We start from the raw sequence: 26,095 nt of genomic DNA, 5'->3' as shown, positions 1-26,095 counted from the left end.
TACACGCTCATTCACACTCGTACACTACGGACAACTTTAGCTTACCCAATTCACCTGAACCACATATCTGCTGGACGGGCATCCGCTGCGTAAAACATGTGCTGGATGAATGGGCAATTCATTCTGCTGTGGCGATCCCAGATTAATAAAGGGAGTAAGCCAAAAAGAAAATGAATGAATGAATATTTTATTTCATTTATCAGTGAATAAATGAATGAATAAATATCAAATATTTTGGTGCATTTGAAAAAAAAACTGATTTAATAAACAGATATATTTATTAAAATAATATTTTAGCCACTGAACATCTTTAGAAATAGAAAGATAATACATTTAAATTCATGCGAAATATTGGGGGTAAAAATTACAAACTACAAAATTTTAACAAAATTTAATAGGTTTCTTTGTTTCTCTTGAATTTTGCTCTTTTTTAATTTTCCATTTAATATTTTTCTCTAACATAAACGGGTGTACTAATTTTGGATAGTTATCACTGTTATTTTGTTAGATAAGCTCCAGATTTGGCTTCAGTACTGACAAATTTAATGTAAATGCACAAATATATTATTGTAAAGCTTTCTAAAGAAAATATTAATTTAAAAGAGAGATTTGTGAGAGGTGTACTCATATATGTTGGGCACACTGTCATTTTTTTATTTTATTTTATTTTATTTTATTTTATTTTATTTTATTTTATTTTATTTTATTTTATTTTATTTTATTTTATTTTATTTTATTTTATTTTTTATTTAACTCTATTATAAATCACACAAACACACACACTCTCTCTCTACAAAAGATTTATAATTTAGAGAAATACTGTTAAAAGACAAATCTCGACAGAGACAGAATATGGACCAAGCATGACAGGAAACAACATGAAAGCATGGATACATCCTGCCTTGTTTTAACAATTCAGGCTGCTGCTGGTGGCGTAATGGTATGGGGGATATTTTCTTGGTACGCTTTGCTAACCATGTCCATGACCACAGTGTCAGATGGCTACTTCCAGCAGGATAACGCACCATGTCATAAAGCGCAAATCATCTCAGACTGGTTTCTTGAACATGACAATGAGTTCCCTGTACTCAAATGGCCACCACAGTCACCAGAACTCAATCCAGTAGAGCACCTTCGGGATGTGGTGAAACGGGAGATTCGCATCATGCATGTGCAGCTGACAAATCTGCAGCAACTGTGTGATGCTATTATGTCGATATGAACCAAAATCTCTGAGGAATATTTCCCGTACCTTGTTGAATCTATGCCACGAAGGATTAAGGGGGTTCTGAAGGCAAAAGGGGGTCCAACCCAGTACTATTAAGGTGTACCTAATAAAGTGGCCAGTGAGTGTATATTGAATTGCAATAATATTTCACAATATTTCAGTTTATACAGTATGTTTGATCACAGTCCTAATGAATATAAAAACATAATGACTTTCAAAAGCTTTGAACAATCTTACCAACTCAAACTTTTGAAATGGTTAGTGTATGTCTTTAGATGTAATATCAGCTACTCATCAATGCCAAAACTCGAGAAATCTTAATCACAAACATCTGTGAGCTTTTTCACCCGTAATTCTCTTCAAATCAATCAAGTCCACGCTCAACTCGAGCCTGACATGCTTGTAAAAACTCTCCACTGCCTGCTATTTCATCTAGACCTTCCCACACGCCAAACATAAGGCTGTCTGCCATCAGAGAAACCCAGAAACCTCGACCCAAGAGCCAAACCCTGAGCCATGTTCTACTGTGAGACTTTACTGCTATACCACAGTCATCGACAGCTGTGATAGTACGGTTCCAGATCAATAAAAGGTTGCTTACATAAATATTTCATTGTCACATGAAGATTTATGCTAAGCTTTATTAGCTGTGTTTAGGCTTTGGGGGGGTTAGGGGTGCTCTGTCAGACTCAAACTAGCTCTGTCATTTTGGAGATTCACTGTGAATGGATCATTAGAATCAGTGAGCTGTTTACTGGAGACTTGGTCCTAATGGATCATTTGAATCAATGCATTGTTGACTGGAGACTCCAGTCTGAATGGATCAATTGAATCAGTGAGTTGTTTACCAGAGACACATTCTGAACAGATCATTTGAATCAGGGAGTTTTTTATTTGTAGACTCACTTTGAATGGACCGTTTGAATCAGTGAGTTGTTTACCAGAGACTCACTCTTAATAGATCATTTGAATTAGTGAGTTGTTTATCCGACTTACTCTGAATGGATCATTTGAATCAATGGGTTGTTTTCCTGAAGACTCACTCAGTTCAGGTCATTTGAATCAGTGAGTTGTTTATCGGAGACTCACACTATGTGGATTATTTGAATAAGTGAGTTGTTTACTGGAGACTCGCTCTGAATGTGTCATTTGAATTGAATTGTTTATGGGACTTGCTCTGAATGGATAATTTGAATTGTATTGTTTATCGGACTTACTCTGAGTTGTTTACTAGAGACTCACACTATGTGGATCATTTGAAATAGTGAGTTTAGTGAGTTACTGGAGACTCAGTCTGAACTGATCGTTTGAATCAGTGAGTTGTTCACCAAAGACACTTTCTGAACAGATCATTTGAATCAGTGAGTTTTTTGTTTGTAGACTCACTTTAAATGGAGCATTTGAATCAGTGAGTTGTTTACTGGAGACTCAATCTGGACTAATCATTTGAATCAGTGAAATGTTTACCAGAGACTCACTCTTAATAGATCATTGGAATTAGTGAGTTGTTTATCGGACTTACTCTAACTGGATCATTTGAATCAATGGGTTGTTTTCCTGAAGACTCACTCAGATCAGATCATTTGAATCAGTGAGTTGTTTATCGGAGACTCACATTATGTGGATTATTTGAATAAGTGAGTTGTTTACTGGAGGCTCAGTCTGAATGGATCATTTGAATCAGTGAGTTGTGTACCAGAGACACTTTCTGAACAGATCTTTTGAATCAGTGAGTTTTTTTATTTGTAGACTCACTTTGAATGGATAATTTGAACCAGTGAGTTGTTTACTAGAGACTCAGTCTGACTGGATCAGTTGAATCAGTGAGTTGTTTACCAGAGACACATTCTGAATAGATCATTTTGAGTTTTTTTATTTTTAGACTCACTTTGAATGGAGCATTTGAATCAGTGAGTTGTTTACTGGAGACTCAATCTGGACTAATCATTTGAATCAGTGAAATGTTTACCAGAGACTCACTCTTTATAGATCATTTGAATCAGTGAGTTGTTTATCGGAGACTCACACTATGTGGATTATTTGAATCAGTGAGATGTTTATTGGAGACTCAGTCTGAATGGATCATTTAAATAAGTGAGTTGTTCATTGGAGACTCAATCTAAACCAGGGGTGGACCTAAAATCTCCAGGACAGAGTTTGGAAACCCCTGCTCTAAACAGATCACTTGAATCAATGAGTTGTTTACTAGATGCTGATTCTGAATGAATCATTTGATTTAGTGAGTTGGTTTGAATTAATTTAATTTAATAAAATTAACGTTTTACTCAGCTGCATTCAGGAAATGTAGTGGAGTAAAAAGTACAATACTGTGTTTAGGAATCTAGTGAAGGAAATTAAAAGTTTCTTAAAAATGTACTCTGATAATATACAGATAGTTAAAATATGTTCCCATGTACAGTGGTGAAATAAAAATAGTTACTGTCCACCACTGCCTTCACTAAGACATGTGACCCAGTGATGGTACTACATTTGTTCATAGCAGTAAAGGTTTCTGCTGAAACCCGAGTGTCCCTCGATACTGATCTCGCACTTGGCTTACTTTCAATTTTTTGTCATCTCTGATTCGACACTTTCATCCAAAACAGTTTACAGAACACTTAATACAGGGACAATCCTCCTCGGAGTAACTTGAGTTTGTGCGTCGCTCTCAAGAGTACAGCGTGTGATGGTTTGTTGATCACAGCTTACAAGATTTGAACCTACAACCTTTTGGTTACCAGCCCAGTTCTTTGAAATATATTTTTTTCTACACCACCCTCAAGTAATCGCATCTGATTTGTAGCCAAGTATCATTATTTACAGTTGTGAACTTCAGAAATGCTTCTTAATTTTAGAAAGGCTTGGCTAGGGTTTCAATCCCTGTATTAAAAGATCAGTTGTGTATTGGATGCTTGTGTGCTAGACTTTCCCTTAAACTAATATTGTTTGTTGTTGCTTTCTCAGAGAACCAGCCTGTGGAAGCCAAGCTGCCCTGGTTGAAACAGGCTCAAGAGCTGGAAGAAACCAAAGTAGCTTTGGAAGACCCAACGTGAGTTATTGAGTTATAACTATTTACACTGAGTCTTTCTCTTAGACAAATGACCTGTATTTACCCAGTCTTACTTTTATGGGGTCTGTGATACAGCAGAATGACATCACACATCGCTTCTTCTCAGATTCACTGTGAGATAGACCTGTGCAAAGACTTTGTGTGAGTTTATCCAACAGACAATGTTTCCCAGGATTCAATACTGGCTTCGTCTTTAGCGTTCAGGTATTTACAAGCAGACTTCACAGAATTAGGGAAACCTCCTTGGAAAGTTTTGTAAATTTCCACAGAGTTGGGATTCTCATAAACATTATTAAATGTTTGTTTTGTTATTTTGGTTAATATGAGTTATACTTAGGGGAGCACGGTGGCGCACTGGGTAGCACGTTCGACTTACAAGAAGGTCGCTGGGTCAAGCCTCGGCTGGGTCAGTTGGCATTTCTCTGTGGAGTTTGCATGTTCTCCCCGTGTTCGTGTGGGTTTCCTCTGGGTGCTCCGGTTTCCCCCACAAGTCCAAAGAGATGTGGTACAGGTGAATTGAGCATGCTAAAATTGACCGCAGTGTGAGAGTGTGTATAAGTGTGTATTGATGTTTCCCAGTTGTAAGGGCATCCGTTGCATAAAACATGTGCTGAATAAGTTGACGGTTCATTCCGGTGTGGCGACCCCAGATTAATAAAGGTACCAAGCCGAAAAGAAAATGAATGAATGAATGAGTTATACTTTTAGTTACATTCATTCATTCATTTTCCTTCAGCTTAGTCGCTGCTGCGGAATGAACCACCAACTATTCCAACCGCCAACTATATGTTTTATGGAGCGGATGCCCTTCCAGCAGCAACCCAGTACTGGGAAACACCCATACACTCTCACATTCACACACACACTCATGAACTACCACCAATTTCATCCATTCATTCATTTTCCTTTGGCTTAGTCCCTTTACTCATCAGGGGTCACCACAGCAGAATGAACCGCCAACTATTCTGACAAATGTTTTATGCAGCGGAGGCCCTTGAGCCACAAACCAGTACTGGGAAACACCCATACACTCTTACATTCACACACACACGCATACACCACGGCCAATTTCATTCATTCATTCATTTTCCTTCAATTGGTCCCTTTTTTCATCAGGGGTCACCACAGCGGAATGAACCGCCAACTATTCCAGCATATAATTTTATTCAGCGGATGCCCTTTCAGCCGCAACCCAGTTCTGGGAAACACCTATACAGTCTTGCATACACACACACACACACACACACACACACACACACACACACTTATACACTGCCTCCATTTTAGTTAATCGAATTCACCTATAGAGCACCTGTTCAGAATGTGGGGGAAACTGGAGCACCTGGATGAGACCTACGCCAACACGGGGACAACATGCAAACTCCACATAGAAATGCCAACTGACCCAGCCAGGACTCGAACCGGCAACTTTCTTGCTGTGCTAACCACTGAGCCACCGTGCCACCCTACTTTTAGTTCAGTTTAACACATTTAGACATTAATCCATTCTGCCTCATTCCACAGACATTTCCAAGGAGCCATTGCAGAACAAAAGCCTGCACATTCTGTCTGGGCCTAGCTACAAGTGTCTGAATAAACACATAAATCAATCATTTCTCTTTTAAAACCAATAATCCACTGAAACAGGAATCCTCAGGTATCCCAAGACAGTCTTGCCACATTCTTTGCATTGCAGATCAATACCGTAGACTGTGAACAATATGAAAGTAGTATACATAAGCTCACCTATATGTTTCTGAAAGATGTTTTTATGAAGCTACAATGAATGTATCTTCGTCATTTTGTGCACGGGTAACCAAAAAGGGGCAAAGAGGCATGGCGTAAGCGGAGATACAGACGGCTGCTAGCATTTTGCTTAGATGGAGGTTTCTTTGGGAGGGAGAAACGATTAATACTTCATTACCTGCGACTCAATTGGGTTTTGAGCACATGTGCTTGGTTGTATACTATATTGTTAAATTCTCTTTGGTCATTTAAAAACTGTTATAATACATTGAGCCACTAAGCATTGTTCTTATGATGCTTTTCTACAGGAGGAAAATGCTAATTACTTCCAAATACTTCAGATATAGGGCTCTATTTTAACGATCTTGGCACAAAGTCTAAAGCGCATGGCGCAAAAGCATTAAGGGCATGTCCGAATCCACTTTTGCTATTTTAAGGACGAGATAATACACTTTGCGTCCCAGCGCATGGTTCAGCAGGGTTGTGCTTATTCTGTTAATGAGTTATGTGTGTGTTTTGAGCATAATGTGCATTAAACCAATCAGAGTCTCCTCTCCCATTCGCTTTAAGAGTCAATTGTGTGGCACCATGGCGCATTTGCTATTTACATGGTTGACTTTTTAAGTGGAAAAACTGAACGCTTCATTATCGAGAAAACGAGAATGAGAACGAGCCTCCTCCATTCGGCCACTTTACTTTCTCTTTACTTTTACTCTTTACTCCTTTACTTTCATGGATGAGGAAACAGTGTTGTACGCACTCCACTAAAGACATCCATCAACCTACATATTTAATTTAGCATGTTAAGCGCAAAGATTTGTTTCAAAACTATTTCTAAATTCAGTTCTAATTTTCAGCAAACAAATAAATGAACAATAATAACGAAGTGTGGTGTAAAAACTGAGTTATATCCAAACGCACGTCCTATTCTTAAGCCCCAAATTGTGATGTAGACGTCTCCAAAACCCGACAGGTGGACAAATCTAAACTTGTATTTACTAAAACAAATATAAATATGCGTATAATAAATAATCCTAATACTAATAATAGCATTATACAAATGCAAACTGTCATGAATAAACTAAAGAAGGCGTGATATTTGTGTATTGCTGTACATCCTGTGTGTATTAAGCAATGTGTAAGCGTTTGGACCTGCATAGCTGGATAACTAACACGCTCTGCGCTGGACTTTAGACCAGGTTTTAGCTGGTCTATTTCACAGTCTATTTCAGTTCTTCAAAATAGCAACGCGCCAACAATGCGCCATAATAAACCTCCTTTTTAGACCAGCACACCCATTTATCCACAAAGTGGCGCAAATGGATTTGCTATTAAAACAACATGGTGCAAAACGTGAAAATTAGGGTTGCGCTGGTCTGAAAATAGCAACAAATCGATCCATACACGTCTTTCACCTTATTGCGCCGGGTGTATGATAGGGCCCATAGTCTGTATTAGTAAATGCAAGGCTACTTATGAAATCCAGGCAAAACACTGTACAACAACATTTCAGATGACTGTTAAAGAATTTTCAAGAATAAGAATTTCACTCACCTGGCAAATGGAGGTCACTTGAATGGTTTGTGAGCACAATTAAGTGCACACTGCATGCCATATCAACTGCTAATTGTAAGAAATTTTCCCAAAAGGCAATTCACTGTGTAAAGCCACATAAAACAAAACAAAAATATGATAAGATATATATGCCAATTCAGCAGCTAATCAGCCAGAATCAGCTGAGGTCACGTGACTGCGACCAGCAAGACCTAGCTGTCACTCAAGTGGTCATGCCCTTAATTATGCAGACTTAATATAAATGTAACGGATGAGTTATAAAAGAATTGACCCCCTTACAGTTGTCATGAAGGGTAGTATTAGCTATATGCACCAAAACGATCTTTTTTTACCAGGCTGTAAACATGTTTTTATCAGCTGTAAAAATGGCCAACTTAGTAATGCAGTCAGTGAACATCTGGAGTTTCTGGAGCCAGCCCCCAATGGCCAGTCGATGAATTGCAGTTTCAGATACTTCCGTATAAGCTTCACAAGGGAGAGCGGGATGTTGCCGCTTGCTCAATACAGTCACGTATAGAGCTGCAACGGATTATGATTGATCCGTGATTTGTACAGATCACAACCCACAACACACGTGACCAGCATAATAAAACATTTTTTTGTAGATTAATCCCAAATTTGTAACGATCCAAAGAGATCACCTCTCACATCATTCAAATCACATGTATGAAGCATTTAAGCTTTCCTGTAAAATATGATGATGACAGAAAAAGTTGTGGTGGGTTATTCAGGATGGGGTGTGTTTCTTAGGTTATTAAAGAACTTTTCTGTCACTACTTGTTTAGCCTGCTTTAATGCACTTAGAGTAAGCTGCACGATTAATCATTAAAAGATCGAGATCTCAACACCCACGCAACATAAATTATGGTGATTTGAATATGCTTATTAATCTTTCGAATCGCTGCATTCAAATCTGTGTTTGAAAAACGCAAAAATCAAGAAAGAGATTCAGTTTTTAATCTTTCGAGTTCGTTATGAAGTTACAAACAGTCAAAAAACACAGAGGTACTGGGATAACAGTGTATGGTTTCGATATAACCTCTGATGTTTATGGTAAAGATTAAAATCACCATCATATGCATTTAACGACACTTAAAAATGAAAGTTGTAGGTAGCAATTATGTTATTTAACCAATAGGTGGCGACAACCAGCCATCAAAAATATGCCACTGAATAATTCTTCAACAATGAACTATCTAGCAATGAAACATGAAGTTTTCTGAGTGAAAAACTGAATCATATATTGAAAATGAGACTAAAAATAAATATCGGTTGTACAAATTAGGTTACATTTCTACATTTGGCGTTATCAGCAACAGTAGTAACCAACCCAGGCTCATTCTGAAAACGTACCTCCACGGACGTTTCTGGAGAGGGTGAAATACGTCCCGGCGGCACGTTTTTCTGCAGTTTTTGTTTTCGCGAATCCGCCAGAGGTCGCCGTGTACGCTTTTCCGAGATCACAAATTTCCCTCGCAAGTGCCATTCGCGCCTGGTGTTCTCACGTAAACCCACCAGAGGCCGCTGTCGACTCACTTTTGGACAGACTTTCTGACTGACTGAGCGAACGATCGGCTGACCCACCCTCCTCCTTCCCTAAACCCAACCAACATGTTTCAAAAGCAATCCAAAAAAATAAAAGCCCTCGTCTGACTTTTTAAAATTTTTTTTTTACCACATTATTATATTTTGGGTTCTGTTTTTGTCTTACCTGCTTTCTGGAACCGCTCTTCACCGGACTCGAACCCCCGTCTTCATGGTCAACTCCTCTCTGCATCTCAAATCTGTCGACGGACGTGGCGCGCTAACAGGACAAACTGGTTGCAGCCGGAATGCCGTCCATATGGAGGTAAGCGGTCAGCTGGTAAGCGCGAAAAGGAACGGCGTCACACCGCCCCGTAGCGTTCGTTTAAAGAAATGAAATGCAGCCATACGTACCTCCGCCTACGTAATTCGCTGTCTCCAGAAACGTCCGCAGGGCTACGTTTTCACAATGAGCCTGTGTTTGTAGTAACAGTGGTAACAACTTATTTTTATTCAGCTGATTATTTCCTCATTTTATTTTTAATAAAATTACAGCTTCTAAGATCGGTTTGTTAAAACCAAAAGTGTCTTGCAGTACTGTTTTTGTAATGAATGGAAAGCAAATTACATTTGACTGATCCAAAAAATGGTTTGATCCATGACTAAAAAAGCCTCATCCAAACCGTGAGATTTGTGATCTTTTACACTAGTCACGTATTATTATTTTATTTCATTCTCAATTATTCTTGACCCGTAGAGATGAATCCTTTCACCTGCTACTCTGGATTTTTAGTGACCTCACATTGGGATTGTGCTTTTTTCCCCGCGGTAGTTAAAAAAGGTGTATTTCACCAAGCTCTATTCAACCAGAACTGGACAAGAAGCAGGCTTCATTAGCTGGTTTCTCATCCGAATAAAAAGACCACTGAAACCAGAGTTGAGCGTGTCTGCGTTCTGACCTCTGTGTGTCCAGTTTCCTTTCATTACTTCAACAAGGCTCCACGGGCCACTCTCACCCCCCTGTAGTGCTGTTATTAGAGTTATTCCCTCCTCCCGTATCTGAAATGATACCCCAAGTTAATACTTGGCAGGGGAGCTTGATGGACCCCCGCTACCCCCACTAAAAGCCGCAAACTGTGGGCTGCCAACTTCCAGACAGCCACCGCTCCCTGCGGTCTACCAAAGGCATCTATCACTGAGACTCATAAAACAAGAAGAATGAGAGGCGAAAATGTTTAAGGGTTTACAGAAGAGCCATTGAAGGACACTTAAAATCGTACACTTGTATTCGGGGGAGGTCAGGGTCTACCGTTTGAATCTTGAATTACACCCTTGAGGAGAATATAGCATTCAGAGATAGCAGCATTTCTTTTTGCGTTCCGCTCCATAGCTCCAGTAACTAAATTTAGGGTGATCTAAGGTGGCGTGCACCAGGGTTCGGTACTTGGGCCTTATCTCAAAGCGACCCCGGGTCCACTTTGCTGCGGAATTCATGGCTGGACGCTTGCCTTTGTGATTTGGGTGGTTGGATGTAGTTGAGGAGTCTCTTGCCACATCTTATCCCTGCTTTGATAAAAGTGGAGGAGACGCACAGAGGAAAAAAGTGTTGTCCTCCTGAACTCTAATCCAGAGATTAGAATACTCTTGAGTGCTGTTCACTGATATACACACTCACATATGTCTTGGTAAGCGAAACAGACCCACATCATATTCTGAGCAGTAAATTGGCGACACTTGTAACTACAGAAGTTATATTTCATCTGTTTTTTTTTTTGCATGTGTGTTGTCAGGGGATATAAGGATGAGATGTGTTCTCGTGTGCAAAAATTAGAAGCTTTTTCTGAAAAACATGTAGCTTGATGATGTAATAATATTTACTGATAATATATGAAGGGAACTTTATCACTCTCAACACTAAAATAATGCTTCTTTAGTTTGGTTGGAAAAATAAACAGTCTAATTACAGACTGTAATATTACTCCAAATTATTTATTCATTTATTTTCCTTCAGCTTAGTCTCTATTTCAGAGGTCGCCACAGCGGAATGAATCGCCAACTATTCCAACATATGTTTTACACAGCAGATGCCCTTCCAGCCTCAACCTAGTACTGGGAAACACCCATACACTCTCATTCACATACACGCTCATACACTATGGCCAATTTAGTTCATGTAAATCACCTATAGTGCATGTCTTTGGACTGTGAGGGGAACCGGAGCACCAGGATTAAACCCACGCCAACATGGGGAGAAGATGCAAACTCCACATAGAAATGCCAACTGGCTCAGCCGGTACTCGAACACGTAACTTTCTTGCTGTGAGGCAACTGTGCTAACCACTGAGCCACCATGCCGCCTACTCTATATTATATTAATAATGTGTTCTTTACTGTAATCTTTTTTATTTTTATTTTTTGTTCTTGTTAGTTAAATTTAAATGTTTGTGGTTATATAAATTAATAATTTATTATTTTACATTAAATTTTGTTGATTTATTCAATTAGTATTAATTTTGTTCTTAAACATTTGTAATAAATATGTTTTATTTTAGTTAGTACAGTATACAGTGTCATTTTTTTATTGCTACCTACACTACCTGACAAGAGTCTTGTCATTGATCCTAGTTGTAAGAGCAACAAACAATTATGACTTCTAGTTGTTAATTTGGAAAAGTGCCAGAAGGTCAATTTTTCTGATGAATCATCTGTTGAACTGCATCCCAGTCATTACAAATACTGCAGAAGACCTACTGGAACCCACACGGTCCCAAGATTTTCATAGAAATCAGTCAAGTTTGGTGAATGAAAAATCATGGTTTGGGTTTACATTCAGTATGTGGGCGTGCAAGAGGTCTGCAGAGAAGACATTTGTGCTGCCCATTACATTACAAACCACAGGAGAGGGCAAATTCTTCAGCAGGATAGCGCTCCTTCTCATACTTCAGCCTCCACATCAAAGTTCCTGAAAGCAAAGAAGATCAAGGTGCTCCAGGATTGGCCAGTCCAATCACCAGACATGAACATTATTGAGCATATCTGTGGTAAGATAAAGGAGCAGGCATTAAAGATGAATCCAAAGAATCTTGATGAACTCTGGGAGTCCTGCATGAAGCTTTCTTTGCCATTCCAGATGACTTTATTAATAAGTGATTTGAGTCATTGCAGAGATGCAGTCCTCCAAGCTCATGGGAGTCAGACACAATATTTACTCTTTTTCCACTGCAGCATGACTTTATATTCTATACTGGACATTATTTCTGTTAAGTGACAACACTTTTATGTTAGCAAAATCAGACTTTACTGTCCTAATTAAATAATTAAAAATCAAGTTATGATCATATTTTATTTAGCTAAATAAGCGTTTGTCTTTCATATAAGCCACATCTGATACCAAATGACCAACCAGAAGTCAAGTTATTATTTGCTGTTCCTAAATCTTGGATAGGCGACAAGACTTTTGTCAGGTGGTGTATACAAGTTCGATTTAATTTAGTTAAGATCTCCCTTTTGACTGCAAAACGTCTATGAGTAATAAATATCATTCAGGAATATATATTTTTTTCTGCTCCATCTCTTATTGAGTAACTTAAACTAAGCTGGTGAAATGCTATGAAACTTGACTTTATTTTTGGCAATTGACGCTACCTACAATAAACATGTTCAATTTAATGAGGCGTTGCATTAAAAAAAGTGTCAGAAAACATTTCATAAAGCATACAAGTATGAGTTTCATTCATAACATTGCCGCAAGGGATGTTGTAGCAATTCAATTCAATTCATCTTCATTTCTATAGCACTTTTAAAATGTAGAGTGTGTCAAAGCAGCTATACAAAGAAGTTCTAGTTAATTGAACCTGTCAGTCCAGCTTTCAGTTCAAGTTCAGTTTAGTTCAGTTCAGTTCAGTGTTGTTTGATTTTCACTGCTGAAAGTCCAAACCCTAAAGAGCAAATCCATCGATGCGCAAATGTAGCAGACATTTTAAAAAAGCACTACCGAAAACCTGCACGTGTATTCGCTAACACTCGTCATCATGAAAAACTCAAAAGCCTGTTTTCTCAATCACATGAGGTGTTCTGACATCATAATATTCCCTGAATGACACCCTTGCATTAGTCCAAACATGACATGTTTTGGGGCTTATGGGGAATTACAGATCTCATAAACTTTAATCCCTTAAGCCTGGAAAGTGTTTAGACAGTGGGCGGCGTGAGGTGTGCATTGACACCCACTCCGGGCAAAACGCATTCCCACAATACTTAAATACTTTCACAGATATGTACAGCACTAGCCCTTTTAAGTGCATTCGTTGTTACAATTTTTAAGAAGTATTCATCGTCAAAGCATGTTCATCTTAGTTCTCTGCTTTATTGCATTGGTGGTGAAGAACATGTCATGCTTTCATTCCTGCATCCAATTACGCACAGATCACGCGAGCTACGAATTTCAGCAATATTTTCCAAAAGGGTCATTTTTCCCCTCTTACCAGAAATATGGAAAATCATTCTGTGGTTCATTAGGAGACTTTGACACATCTATTTTTATGATCACGTTTATTCTAACTGTGGTTTACTCCTAAAAAAAATCAAAGGCTTTTAGTCCATGTTAATGCCATATTTATCAATTTAGCTCAGTATTATTTTTAAATCCATTAGGTTTCATTGTTATTACAGCTATTATAGTTCTTGGGTTTATTGTTGTAGAAAAGATTAGAGCCAGTGTTTCGAGTTGAACAAGGTTTTGACTTTCCGTGCCGCACTATGGGTAGAAACACTGAAACATGGCTAAATTATAAAATACTATATGGTAGCGCATTATAATAAGATCTCATTAGTAGGGCCAGACGGAATCTGCAGACGTTTTTTGCTATTTCTGTGGAGAATTTAGGTAAAAATCTGCGGATTTCTGCAGAATTATTTTTGGAGTATCATAACTAAAACCTTAATATATAAAATAAAAAAAAACAACTTTTTGCCTTTTATTTAATGTTTAAAAAATGCAAGTCTCTCATATAATATATCTACTAAAAGACAGAAAATATTACTTTACACACTGCATTGTACATAAATCAGATGAACATTTTCATATTAGTCAGTAATATTACTGTAATTAATAAAAAAAAACACTAAATAAATATAGATTTACACATATTACTCAAGTAAATAGACAGAATTAATAATAGGTTAAAAATCTGCAGAATTCTGCAGGAAAATCTGTGGAATTCTGCGCGCGCAGATTCCGTGTGGCCTACTCATTAGTTAGCTATATATATTTACTCCATTTGTTTGTTTATATTGATGTTATGTTATTATGTTAAAGACCTTGGGCCCTATCATACACCTGGCACAATAAGGCGCAAGACGTGTATGGCGCAGTTTTCAGACCAGCGCAACCCTAATTTTCACGATTTGTGCCACATTGTTTAAGTAGCAATTCATTTGCGCCACTTTGTGGACTCATGGGTGTGCTGGTCTGGAAAGGAGGTGTGTTAAACCCTGGAGTACTTTTTTTGAGATGGTAACAGATTTGTGTGTGTTGAGCATCGGTTAAGACAATGTTAGCACCTGCCAGCTTTAATTGTGGGGAAAACTGGATAATTTTGAGCTTTTGTCAGCTAGATTTTTCTTCTGGTTTTAAAATATTTTTTGGAAAATAAAGTTTTGGAGCAGGATCAAAATAGGTGACAAGTGGAGTAATGATGCGTTGGTTTCTTATTATTTTTTATAGCGAAGTTTTCTTCTCCTATGAGAAGAGCCTGGTTCTTAATTATTCATGAGAGCACATGCTTTCCGAAGGCAAGACAGACTTTCCAAGCTGGGAGACCCAATGACTGGGTGAGACATGGGTTGTTTGTTTCCATGATCCACGGGGTTCAGCCAATACAGCAAAGCTGTTGGTTTGCAGCAAGCATTTTTGTCGGGATAGCTGTACGAGAATTGGAGAATGTAGACTTTGTCTTTTATCAGTTCAGTTCATTACCATTCAGACACATCGCCTATATCCATGCTGCTGTGTTCGCACATGTTTAAAATCCTCCAGGTTACCGGCAGGGTTAATGGTTGGAATAGACAGGGCAAGAGACTCTATTGCAATCCACTGTGCCTGCATTCAGACCCAGGGATTGAGGAGGAAAGTCCTCCTCATTTATAGTGCTTATGTAAACACGATTATCTTTATAATGCTAGAACAAATTGTGGTTATGTGTATATGAAATTCCGAATGACAAATGTAGCAGGGCATTAAATTACTGACTGTTTATTTCTTTGCACTGTCTGAGGTAGACTTGAACTGAAAAAGGGGGATTTCGTGATCCTTTAAGGTGCATTGTTGGTGTGTTGCTATTTTGAGGAACTGAAGTACTCCGCCATTGACCAGCTAGAAGCTTGTCTAAAGTCCAGCTCAGAGCATGTTAGTTATGCGGCTATGCAGGTCCAAACGCTTACACGTGTTATTTTAAATAACCAAACATGTTATTTTTATATTTGTTTAATTTGCTATATTTATATTTGTTTTAATAAAAACAAGTTTAGATTTGTCCACCTGTCGGGTTTTGGAGACGTATGCATCCTCATATGGGGCATAAGAATAGGACGTGTGTTTGGATATAGCTCAGTTTTTAACCACACTTCATTATTATTGTTCATTTATTCCTTTGCTGGAAATTACAACTGAATTTAGAAATAGTTTTGAAACAAATCTTTGCGCTTAACAAACTAAATTAAATATGAAGGCTAATGGATGTCTTCAGTGGAGTTCGTACAAAACAAAAAGTAAAGGAGTAAAGTAAAGAGGAAAAGTAAAGTAAAGAGAAAGTAAAGGGCCGGATGGAGGAGACTCGTTCTTTATCCTCGTGCTGCAGATGATCTATTTAACTGTTTTCTCGCTATAGTGAAGCAATAAGTCACTCACAAAGTCTGCCATGTAAGTAGCAAATGTGCGACCCGACTAACTCTTGAATGGCAGATGAGACTCTGATTGGTTTAATGCACATTATGATCAAAACACACCCATAACTCATTAAGAGAATAAGCACAACCCTGTTATACCATGTTTTTTTTTTTTTTCATCTTTTTGTTTTCCGTATTTTTCCATCCAATAGCAAAAGTGGATTTGGACTTGCCCTTAATGCTTTTGCGCCATTCGCTTTAAACTTAAATAGAGCCCCTTATGTTAAAAGCCTTATGTTATTATGTTAAAGGGATAGTTAACTCAAAAATGAAAATTCTGTCATCATTTACTTAACCTTTCTTCTAAAAGAAGATATTTTGAAAAAAGTTACCTGTAACCATTGACTGCCATAGTATTTTTTTTCCTACTATAGTAGTCAATGGTTTTCAGCTTTCTTCAAATTATCTTCTTCTGTGTTCATGAAACTCATACAGGTTTGGAATCAACTGAGGGAGAGTAAATAGTGAGGTTTTTTTTTTTTTTCATTTTTGGGTGAGCTATCCCTTTAAATGTAAAAGTTTGACAAAACTATATTATTTAATAAAATAATACATAATTATTACAAGGCATTTTTGGTTTCGTTTTTTTTGGCCACGTGTGTTCAGTATTTTAATTTTCAGCTTTGACCCAGAATATTCATTTAATTTTATTTGAGTCTTATTTTGTTTTAGTTCTATTTTTAAATGAATTGCTAGTCCTTTCAGCTATTGTGTCCATACAGTATATATAAGTTGCAATGGAAATAATGTTTATACATGCCACTACAATTAAACGTAACAGTCAGTCAACGTCAGTGTGTAAGTATGTACAGTTGAAGTCAGAATTATTAGCCCCCCTGTCAATTTTCTTTTTCTTTTTTAAATATCTCCCAAATGATGATTAACAGAGCAAAGAAATTTTCACAGTATGTCTGATAATATTTTTTCTTCTGGGGAAAGTCTTATTTGTTTTATTTCGGCTAGAATAAAAGCAGTTTATAATTTTTTAAAAACCATTTTAAGGTCAATATTATTAGCCCCTTTAAGCTAGATTTTTTTTTTCGATAGTCTACAGCAGTGTTTCTCAACCCTGTTCCTGGAGGCACACCAACAGTACATATTTTGGATGTCTCCCTTTTCTGACCCATTAACTTCAGGTGTTGGAGTCTCTTCTGATGTTATGATAAGATGATTCAGGTGTGTTTGATTAGGGAGAGGTTGAAAATGTGTACTGTTGTGGCCTTCAGGAACAGGGTTGGGAAACACTGGTCTACAGAACAAACCATCATTATACAATAACTTGCCTAATTACCCTTAACCTGCCTAGTTAACCTAATTAACCTAGTAAAACCTTGAAAAATATCTGGTAAAACATTATTTACTGTCATCATGGCAAAGATAAAATAAATCAATATTAGTAATGAGTTACTAAAACTATTATGTTCAGAAATGTGTTGAAAATCTTTTTCTCTCCATTAAACACAAATTGGGGGAAAAAATAAACAGGGGGCTAATAATTCTGACTTCAACTGTTTATGTGTGTGTGTGTAGGTTTGTCCCGGGACCGTGGTCATCCTGCAGTGTTTCTTGCGGTCTGGGAGTTCAGTGGCGTCAGGTGAAGTGTAAAGTCCTGCTGTCCTTCACTCAAGCTGAGGTTGAACTCCCTGATGAAGAGTGCAATGAGGAAAAGCCTTCCTCTCAAAGGAGCTGTGATTCAGGGCCCTGTTTGGTGGCTCCAGACTCCTCACGGTGGCCCCTGAGAACCCCTGAGGGCCCTAATCAGCATAGTTATGCTTGGGAGCACATTGGCTTCACTGCTTGCTCTGCATCATGTGCTGTCGGTGAGTCTCCATTAAAGTCCCCATGAAATCAGAACTAATCATATTGATTTTGTTAGCTCACATTGCTAGATTTGTGCTGAACAATTCATCTGTGCGTGTCATTAAGAAAATTGTTTGCAATTGTAATCTTGAATTGAAATCTGAAAATGAACTTCCTCTTTGTTTTGAATTAAATTGTCTGATTTGTCTGAGGTATTGGGCGTGGCTAACATACTTAACCACGCCCCTCCAACTGTCAACAAATGGTGAAGAGGAGGAGTCTGTTAGGTTGTAATAACTCTCCCCAAACCCTTTACTGATCATTCTGAATGAAATGCCTACTTTACTACATCCAATCAGCTCGCAGTAGAAAAAATAAGCCATACCCACTGTTTCCTCATTTAATATTCCACTTCTCTAGGAACTGCATCACAATATGAAGAAGAATAAAAAACGGTCACAGCTTCCAGTTCATGTGGACTTGAACAACTATAGATATGACTCATTGATTGATTGATTACCAATCATAATTGATCAATAATTACTTCCAAAAGGCACAATATGTACATTTTCACTGAAATATCCAAAAACCACAAGAACAGTGTTGTATATTTTGCTGACTTATATACTTACATTATCCCTAATGTTTGCGAGAATGTTTAAATCCTGCGAAGTAAGTAATTGGCAAGATGGAGTATGTGCTGTATGTTCATGCTAATGGCGTCACATATTCTCGATTTCTGGTTTGGTTTTACAGAAAACAGAGAAACAGGTTTTATTATGTTGTGTGTTTTATTAAACTGCACACAGCTACATTATATCGGAAGCCTCCCTGCTGAAAAAAACAGCTTAAACCAGCCTAAGCTGGTTTTAGAGGGGTTTTGGCCATTTCCAGGCTGGTTTCCAGCCATTTCCAGTCTGGTCTTAGCTGGTCAGGCTGGAAAATGACCAGCTAAAACCAGCTAAAACCACCTTGACCAGCCTGGTTTAAGCTGGACATAACAGGTTTTGGCTGGGCTCCCAGCCTGGTTAGGCTGGTCAACCTGGTTTTAGCTGGTCATCTTCCAGCCTGACCAGCTAAGACCAGGCTGGAATTAGTTGGAAACCAGCCTGGAAATGGCCAAAACCCCTCTAAACCAGGCTGGTCAACCAGCTAAACCACTTAACCAGCCTAGGCTTGTTTAAGCTGGTTTATTTCAGCATGGCTAAAATGTATTTAATTTGAGAAAGCAGTGCTGCTTCTTATCCACATGATTGTAAAGAATCGTAAGCGGTGGATTGTGGCATAATAAAAGCTCTGCTGTTTTCATGTTGTCACATTCGTCTCTCATAAGCAATTGCTTCAGCATCTCGTTTCACTTCCACAGCTTTAAGTCGTAGGGGCTGATCACACCGAACGTGATTTTATGTCCCAAAAACGTGAGGCGCACCACACTGCCTTGTTTGCTGACAAGAAAAAAAGAAGCGTGGTGTGCTTTTTATGACGCTAGGCAACAACTGAATCAGCTGCGTATTGGCAAGAGTGTTGTTGTTGATATTATTATAATTTTAATATTTAATATTATTGTGATATTAAAGATTTGTGAGTCATACAGCATTGGACAACTCAAAACAGCAACCACAAGTCTCTCCTCCATCTTCAAAAGTCGTCTTTTAGTCTGCGGTTAAAACGTGAGGCGCGTAGGGCGCATAAGCTGCACACAAAACGCTCATGGCCATTAGTAAATCATTCAAAAAAGGTGCGTTCTGTGTAATCGGCCCCTTATGCTGAGTTCAGACTGCACGATTTTCAAAGTAGTCGTGTCACGGATGTTTTCACACTGCATGACTCTGGGCTAGCGTTCCGTTGTGTTGTGTTTACACTGCAAGATGGATCATTGACAGGAGGTTTCACACTGCATGACTTTAAAATAGGAAGAATCGCCAACAACTTTGTCCAAACTAAACCACAACCTCACAACCAAACACACGAGAAGTGTGTAGTTGTCATTATCAACTACATAATGAGAAAGTAGCCTTTAGTGAGGTAGAAAATGTACTCATTTTGCTCACCTGGGTTTTGAAGAGAATTCTCAATTTCTCCTCAACCTTTTTCTTTTTGTGATACTGCTCAGATGACACGTCAAACAGACATGAGTGCTCCTGCCAAATTTATACTAGTTTTTTCCTTCCTTTCTTGGGCTCAAATAAACTGATAATGAGCGCTTTTAACTTCTCCCCCAACCTCCCGCTGGCCTGCAGGTACCCATGCTAGTGGATGCTGCTATCTCATTGGCTGTAGGTGATCACCGACACTGAATTATTTTCAATCAGAACTCATTCACACAGCATGATTTGAATCGCCGACAGCTCCAGATATTTAGCATGCCAAATATCTCACAGGCGTCAGCGACTTATCGCCGATTCTCTCAGATTGCGTCTTTCATAATTCATACTGTGTGATTGTTTCTCGTGTGCACGAGCACCGATTTGCCTGCGATTTCAGGCATTTGTCGGAGATTTCTCAAAAACCTGTCGGCGAGTCAAAATCAGGGCTAAAATCATGCCGTCTGAACTCTGCATTATTCTGCTTCATACTACCAATAAGTGTTAAACACTTCAACTCATGCATTAACATGATTTCTACAGGAGTCCTGAAGGACGTAAAGAAGACTACAACTCCCATGATTCCACACTCAGTTACTGCGTCTGCGCAGTTTGTGTCTGTGGTCCTTTAAGATAATCAAAAGTCACTGTTTACGTGGTAGACTTTTGATCAGAGTATTGTCTTAATCATATTAAAACCAGAGTATTGGTGTCCATGTATACATACTCACTGAAAGTGCCAGATGATGTCACAAGCTGTCAAAGACAGTCCATTCCTCAACCTTGACGTGTTGCCCTTACGCACAACTTTTGTAAAGCATCTGCTGCATGTTGGTGTGTCAGAATCTTTGCTTGTAAAATATAGCCATACTTTAGAATGCTTAGTTTAAGCAAATTAGATGAATGCGATCATGCATGTTGATGGAGTCGCTCACCGCATGCGCCGTACTGCGCACTTTGCCTTCTATATGCAACAAGAACAAATGCCTGACATTGCTAACGGTGTCCTGTATCCCTCAAAGCTGTTTAGAATTAAATATTTAGAGATGGTGCGACACAACACGTACTCATGTGTGCCTTTGATGCCTTTGATGCACACACCAGATGCGTCGCTCAGAGCCACGACACGCCGCGCACATGACAGTTGAAAGTATCACACACCAGACGCGCACATTTGCATGTTATTTAAAATGAAACTATGCAGATGGCGCTCTGTGGTGCGGCAGAAATATGAACAGTGTCCTGAGTCGTGGCTGGGTGCCACGGACAGCCGCTGACTTGCAGCGCCGGTGTGTGTACCCTGATAGAAATCTATGTTTAGAATTCTAAAATGCATGGCACTGCGTGGCGCTTTTGGTTTGCGTCCTGCTTTACGGTCTTGTTGCAGCACCAGTGGCACCAGAATTATGGCACCGGTTTTCGGTACCCAACCCTACTAGACTTTATTCACCATATTGACCGTTACACTTTTCCCCATTCAAAAAGATAGTGAGATGTCTTGTGTATTCTATAGTGTTTGTCTATACTACACTTACGTGATGAAACTAAAACAGAATAATCTAGATCTTAATTTAACTTGTGTTTAATTGGTTTAAGGTGATGAGAATATCTGTTTTCAAAATTTAAAGTTTGTGAATTTAGAGGTGTGAAAAAAAATCTAATAATTTATTTGCAAATAAAAAATTTAATTAACAAACAAAACAAAACAAAAAATATTTGCAGGGCCGAAAATAAATGTGAATTAACAACATCCAATGCATAAATTCAATTCAATTCACCTTTATTTGTATAGTGCACTAGTGTAGTTCAGGTTGTAGTGTTTAAGTTCAGTTCAGTTTAGCTCAGTTAATTAAATTGCAGGTAAAGATTTTAATAGCAATTAACACAACCAATCCAGTCTACCATTAAGCATTGTAGGCTCTTTCCTGCATATTTTGTTTATAACTATAATCTCTGATCAGTTTAATGCATCCTTGCTGAATAAAACTACTAATGGCTGAAATAAAATGCTGATTGGATCACCCCCATAAGTAATCCTAAATGACTTTAGCTTTAAATGTGAGCGGAATATTGAAAACAGGCTCTCTAATCTGTTTAGGTCTTAAAATAAATGACTGATTCGGATTTTACATCTCCAGCTTTCCGGGGTGAAATGCAATTGGCATGAAATCTGAAATTGCTCAGAGAGATGATAATGATCAGCCTGGGCTACAGTATGTAATATTTGAAAATGTCCTATGCCAAAGCCTTGTTTGCTCACGGTGTTTGTTTTGCAGGCAAACAGATGGCTGTTGTCAGGTGTGTGAGCACCTTGAAGAAGGAGATTGTTGATGACTTGCTCTGCAATGGATCCAAAGCTCCAGTTTCCCTGCTGCGCATCTGTAACCCTCAGCCGTGCCCTCCAAGGTAAAGTCCAAGTAGAAATCTCCACTGTATGTTTTAATTCATATTGTTTCATAAGCTTTTTTTCCTTCCTCATACACTGTAAAAAAATGACTGTAATTTCAATAATTAAACAAATGCTACAGTAAAAACCTGTTTAACAGGAAATGTCCTTAATCTGTACGGTTCATACCCGTAAATTGACTTTTCTATGATCACTTTGCATGCATTTTTGTTGACAATACTATTGTTCTATGTAAAGAAAGTATTATGTATAGATATTCGTGCTTCAAAACGCTCGTGTATAATACTATTAATTAATGTTTAAGAGATTGTTTTACACTTAGCTGATGATAGATTATAAAGCGTGTTTGGCATGCTGTACCAGGAGAGAACCCTGAACTCATAAGATCCTCGAGCCCGGGGCTCCCTCCCAATGCATGGTGAGAAGGGAGTTTGAGCTAAAGTAGATCTCAAGAACTCCCCTGCTGTAAAAGCTAATCAACAGATAGTGATCGCTCTTGAGAAATAACTATTTACTAGGAGCATGTCTATGGTGCTGATCTGGATTAGTCAATTAACTTAAGTTACATGCTTTTGGACCTGCATGTTGTGGGAGGAAACCGGGGAACCCAGGGGAAACCCATGTGAGCATGGGGAGAAACGTGTAAACTCCACACAGAAACGTCGGCTGGCTTAATAAGGACTAGAAATAGTGACGTTTTTGCTGTGAGGCAGCAGTGCTGGGGTTGCCACCGTGCCATGTGAGTATGTGTGCGTGAATGAGAGTGTATGGGTGTTTCCCAGTGCTCGATTGTGGCTGAAAGAGTTCATTCCACTGTGGCGACCCTTGATAAATAAGGGACTATGAATGAATGTTTCAATCTTCTATGTTATTTTATCCTTGGAGGACAAGCAGATCATTTCTTTTGTCCTTACTTTTTGTTATTCTTTTGCTTCCATTGTCTTTATATAACTTTACATAAGCATCAATTTTAATAATTAGTTGTAAATGTAAAATCTGTTTTAAGCCAGGTGTAAGTTTCATCATTAAAAAAAAACAACAGCTATGTAACACAGCTTTCTTTAACCATAGGAATGTGCAGTAAAAATAGCAAACGCCACTAATGAATTCTTTCAACACTGAATGTGTTTTGTCATGGAAAGATATTGCATGCAAAACCAAAGTGAGGGGGGGAAAAGCATCATGATTCATCCAGCTCCTTAACAAGGAGCTAAAATTGAACCCGCTGGCCTAGATTACGTTCAAAGAGCAAATTCAGATGCAATCTTACAGGCTTGTCAGGCTGTGCCGAGAATAAGGACATGTGATGAAAATAATGTGATTTCCTGTTAACTGACCGTTTGCCAACAAAAGCAGGACAGCTGGCTTTTTAGAGCAGCGCATTATGGAATAAATGACTTTACTGGAGCTGATATCTTTCATGTGGCTTTTTATATACTGCGGCTCGCAATATTGTAACCTCTCTTATGTTTATGGACAAAAGCTTGATTGTTATCTCAGACTGTATTGTTTCAGTTTGAAAGGCCAGGTGTTTTATATATATAGTCCATATGATTTAATTTGTATGGATCTTTAAGATTATGAATGTTGTGGAATTTTGGAGATCATATTGTTCATAGACCATGGTTTTTATTGTTGTACAAAATAGATTCAATATTCTGCAAAATTATGGATTTATAGTTTGTTGTGGTATGAAATATGTTTGGCTTTTTTATGTATATTTAAAAAAAGAAATTCATAAATGTTTGTAACCACTTGAGGGCAAGTAAACAATGAGTAAATGTTCATTTTTGGGGGTGAACTATCCCTTTATAATGACGTTTTCCTTATTATAGAATCTCTTGATCTCTAAGTCCTCAAACTTATGGTACTTTCACCTTAGAATAGATGATAGATAACGCAAGTAAACACATCATGCAGTTTTTTTTATAATTAGGTACAAAATACAAAACCTCATAGCCCTGTGTGAAAACAAAGTGTTCTATGAATTATGCTGTGTACTAAAATATCCTGAAGGAGAATGTCCTGCGATATTTTTGTGACATCAAGCTGAAGCGATCTTTGGTAATAATCCAAAGCACATCAGCAAGTCCACTTCAAAATGGCTGAAGAAAAACTAAATGAAGTATTTGGAGTGGCCTAGTCAAAGTCCCGACCTGAATCCAATTGAGATTCTGTGGCATGACCTTAAAAAGGCGGTTCATGCTCGAAAACCCTCCAATGTGGGTAAATTACAGCAATTCTGCAAGGCTGATTTGCCCCAAAATTATCCACAGTGCTGTAACAGACTCATAGCAAGTTATCGAAGGAGCAAAACTTTTTCACAAAGGGCTATGTAGAAGAAATTCATAAAGGTTTGTAAGCACTGATGGGCACGTAAACAATGAGTAAATGTTCTTTATTTGGGGTGAACTATTCCTTCATAAGATTTCTGTATTATAGGATCTCAAGATCCTCTAAGTCATCTAAGTTAGGCTGCTTTCATCCCTGTAGATTGAGTGTTTTGTTTCTAAACAGGGATTAAAATCATTACAATGTTGCTTTTTGTTCTTGCTGTGGTTCGTTTTCACACTACAAGGTTTCTAAATGGACCAAAATTGTTAAAACAAGTCACGTGCAAGTTTCACGATTTATTTTTCACAGTCCCGAATATTCCGCTCAGCTGTCATATGTTGTTACTTTAATTTATGACGATGAGCAGTAAGACATCATAAGTGAAAAGGTGAAAAGCGTTTTGAATGAATGATGACACCCACAGACAGTCACCAAATATAAATCAGAGGTAAGAATTTTTCCTGCATAGCCTCATTTCAGTTGACGTTTAATAATTTTTGTTTTATTTATGAATTATGATCTTAAAAAATATTGGCTAGAATTATAAATTGTAGGCTTGATAGAGAGAATTAACAGACGAACCGAGACTGCAGTCAGATCATGATGCAGATCAATGTTGATCTCGAGGTGTCAATGCGGAAATGAGCAAGGGAAACAATAGGCCTCATACAAAATAGTATGATAATAAAATATGGAAAAATACCAGATGGTAATTTCTGTCAATTTTCCTAACGGATAAACAGCACTCAGCAATAGTTTAGAATGCTTTTACTTTCGTATTTTATATGATTTACATGAAACACACATTTACTGGTAGGAATCCTGCCCTATCTATACATATGTATGTATATATACACACATACAGGGCTTGACAATAACTTTTTTGATCACCAGCCACTGTAGCTTGCAGATTTCCAACAGTACTAGTCACTTGCCATTTTTACTAGCCACACTTTTGTTGTTTGGAAAATATATTTTATATGAATACATTTGACTTTGACATGCTAAAATTACTTAATTTAGATGTTGTGTTGTCCACATGCCTCCTCATTCTTTTCACTTTTTGTGTGTGTTGTGTATGAGCTTGCTCACTGTGCATGAGCAAATGGGTTGTCACATTGCAATTAGTTTTTATTTCACATGACTTTTTAGGGCACAAAATTAAGGATTTACCAAATTTATCTCTGACCACACCAAAAACAAATAAATATTTCTTAGCCACACATGTTAAATGTGTCAAAACAAGAAAAATATAGCTGCATACATGTACTTTTTATTTAACAAAACTTTAGTTTTTTTTTAAAAATTGACATTTAAAAAGATATATTGTCATGTATCTAACATATGGACAGTAATCTGTCCTGGCTAAAAGTCCCAGACCA

The 26,095-nt window shown here is 38.0% G+C and overlaps 1 protein-coding gene across 1 annotated transcript in view; it reads left to right on the top strand.

Moving 5' to 3' along the window:
• The window catches only part of adamtsl3 (ADAMTS-like 3), a 328,086-nt gene that overhangs the window by 204,988 nt on the left and 97,003 nt on the right, over window positions 1-26,095 (top strand). Inside the window, exons 15-17 of the mRNA XM_056461028.1 lie at window positions 4,193-4,277; window positions 17,619-17,908; window positions 22,249-22,378. Coding sequence (XP_056317003.1) covers window positions 4,193-4,277; window positions 17,619-17,908; window positions 22,249-22,378 — 505 coding nt within the window. The remainder of the gene's footprint in view (window positions 1-4,192; window positions 4,278-17,618; window positions 17,909-22,248; window positions 22,379-26,095) is intronic.

This window comes from Danio aesculapii, chromosome 7, assembly GCF_903798145.1.
Source record: "Danio aesculapii chromosome 7, fDanAes4.1, whole genome shotgun sequence".
Lineage (NCBI taxonomy): Eukaryota > Metazoa > Chordata > Actinopteri > Cypriniformes > Danionidae > Danio > Danio aesculapii.
This window is presented reverse-complemented; position numbering and strand designations above follow the sequence as displayed.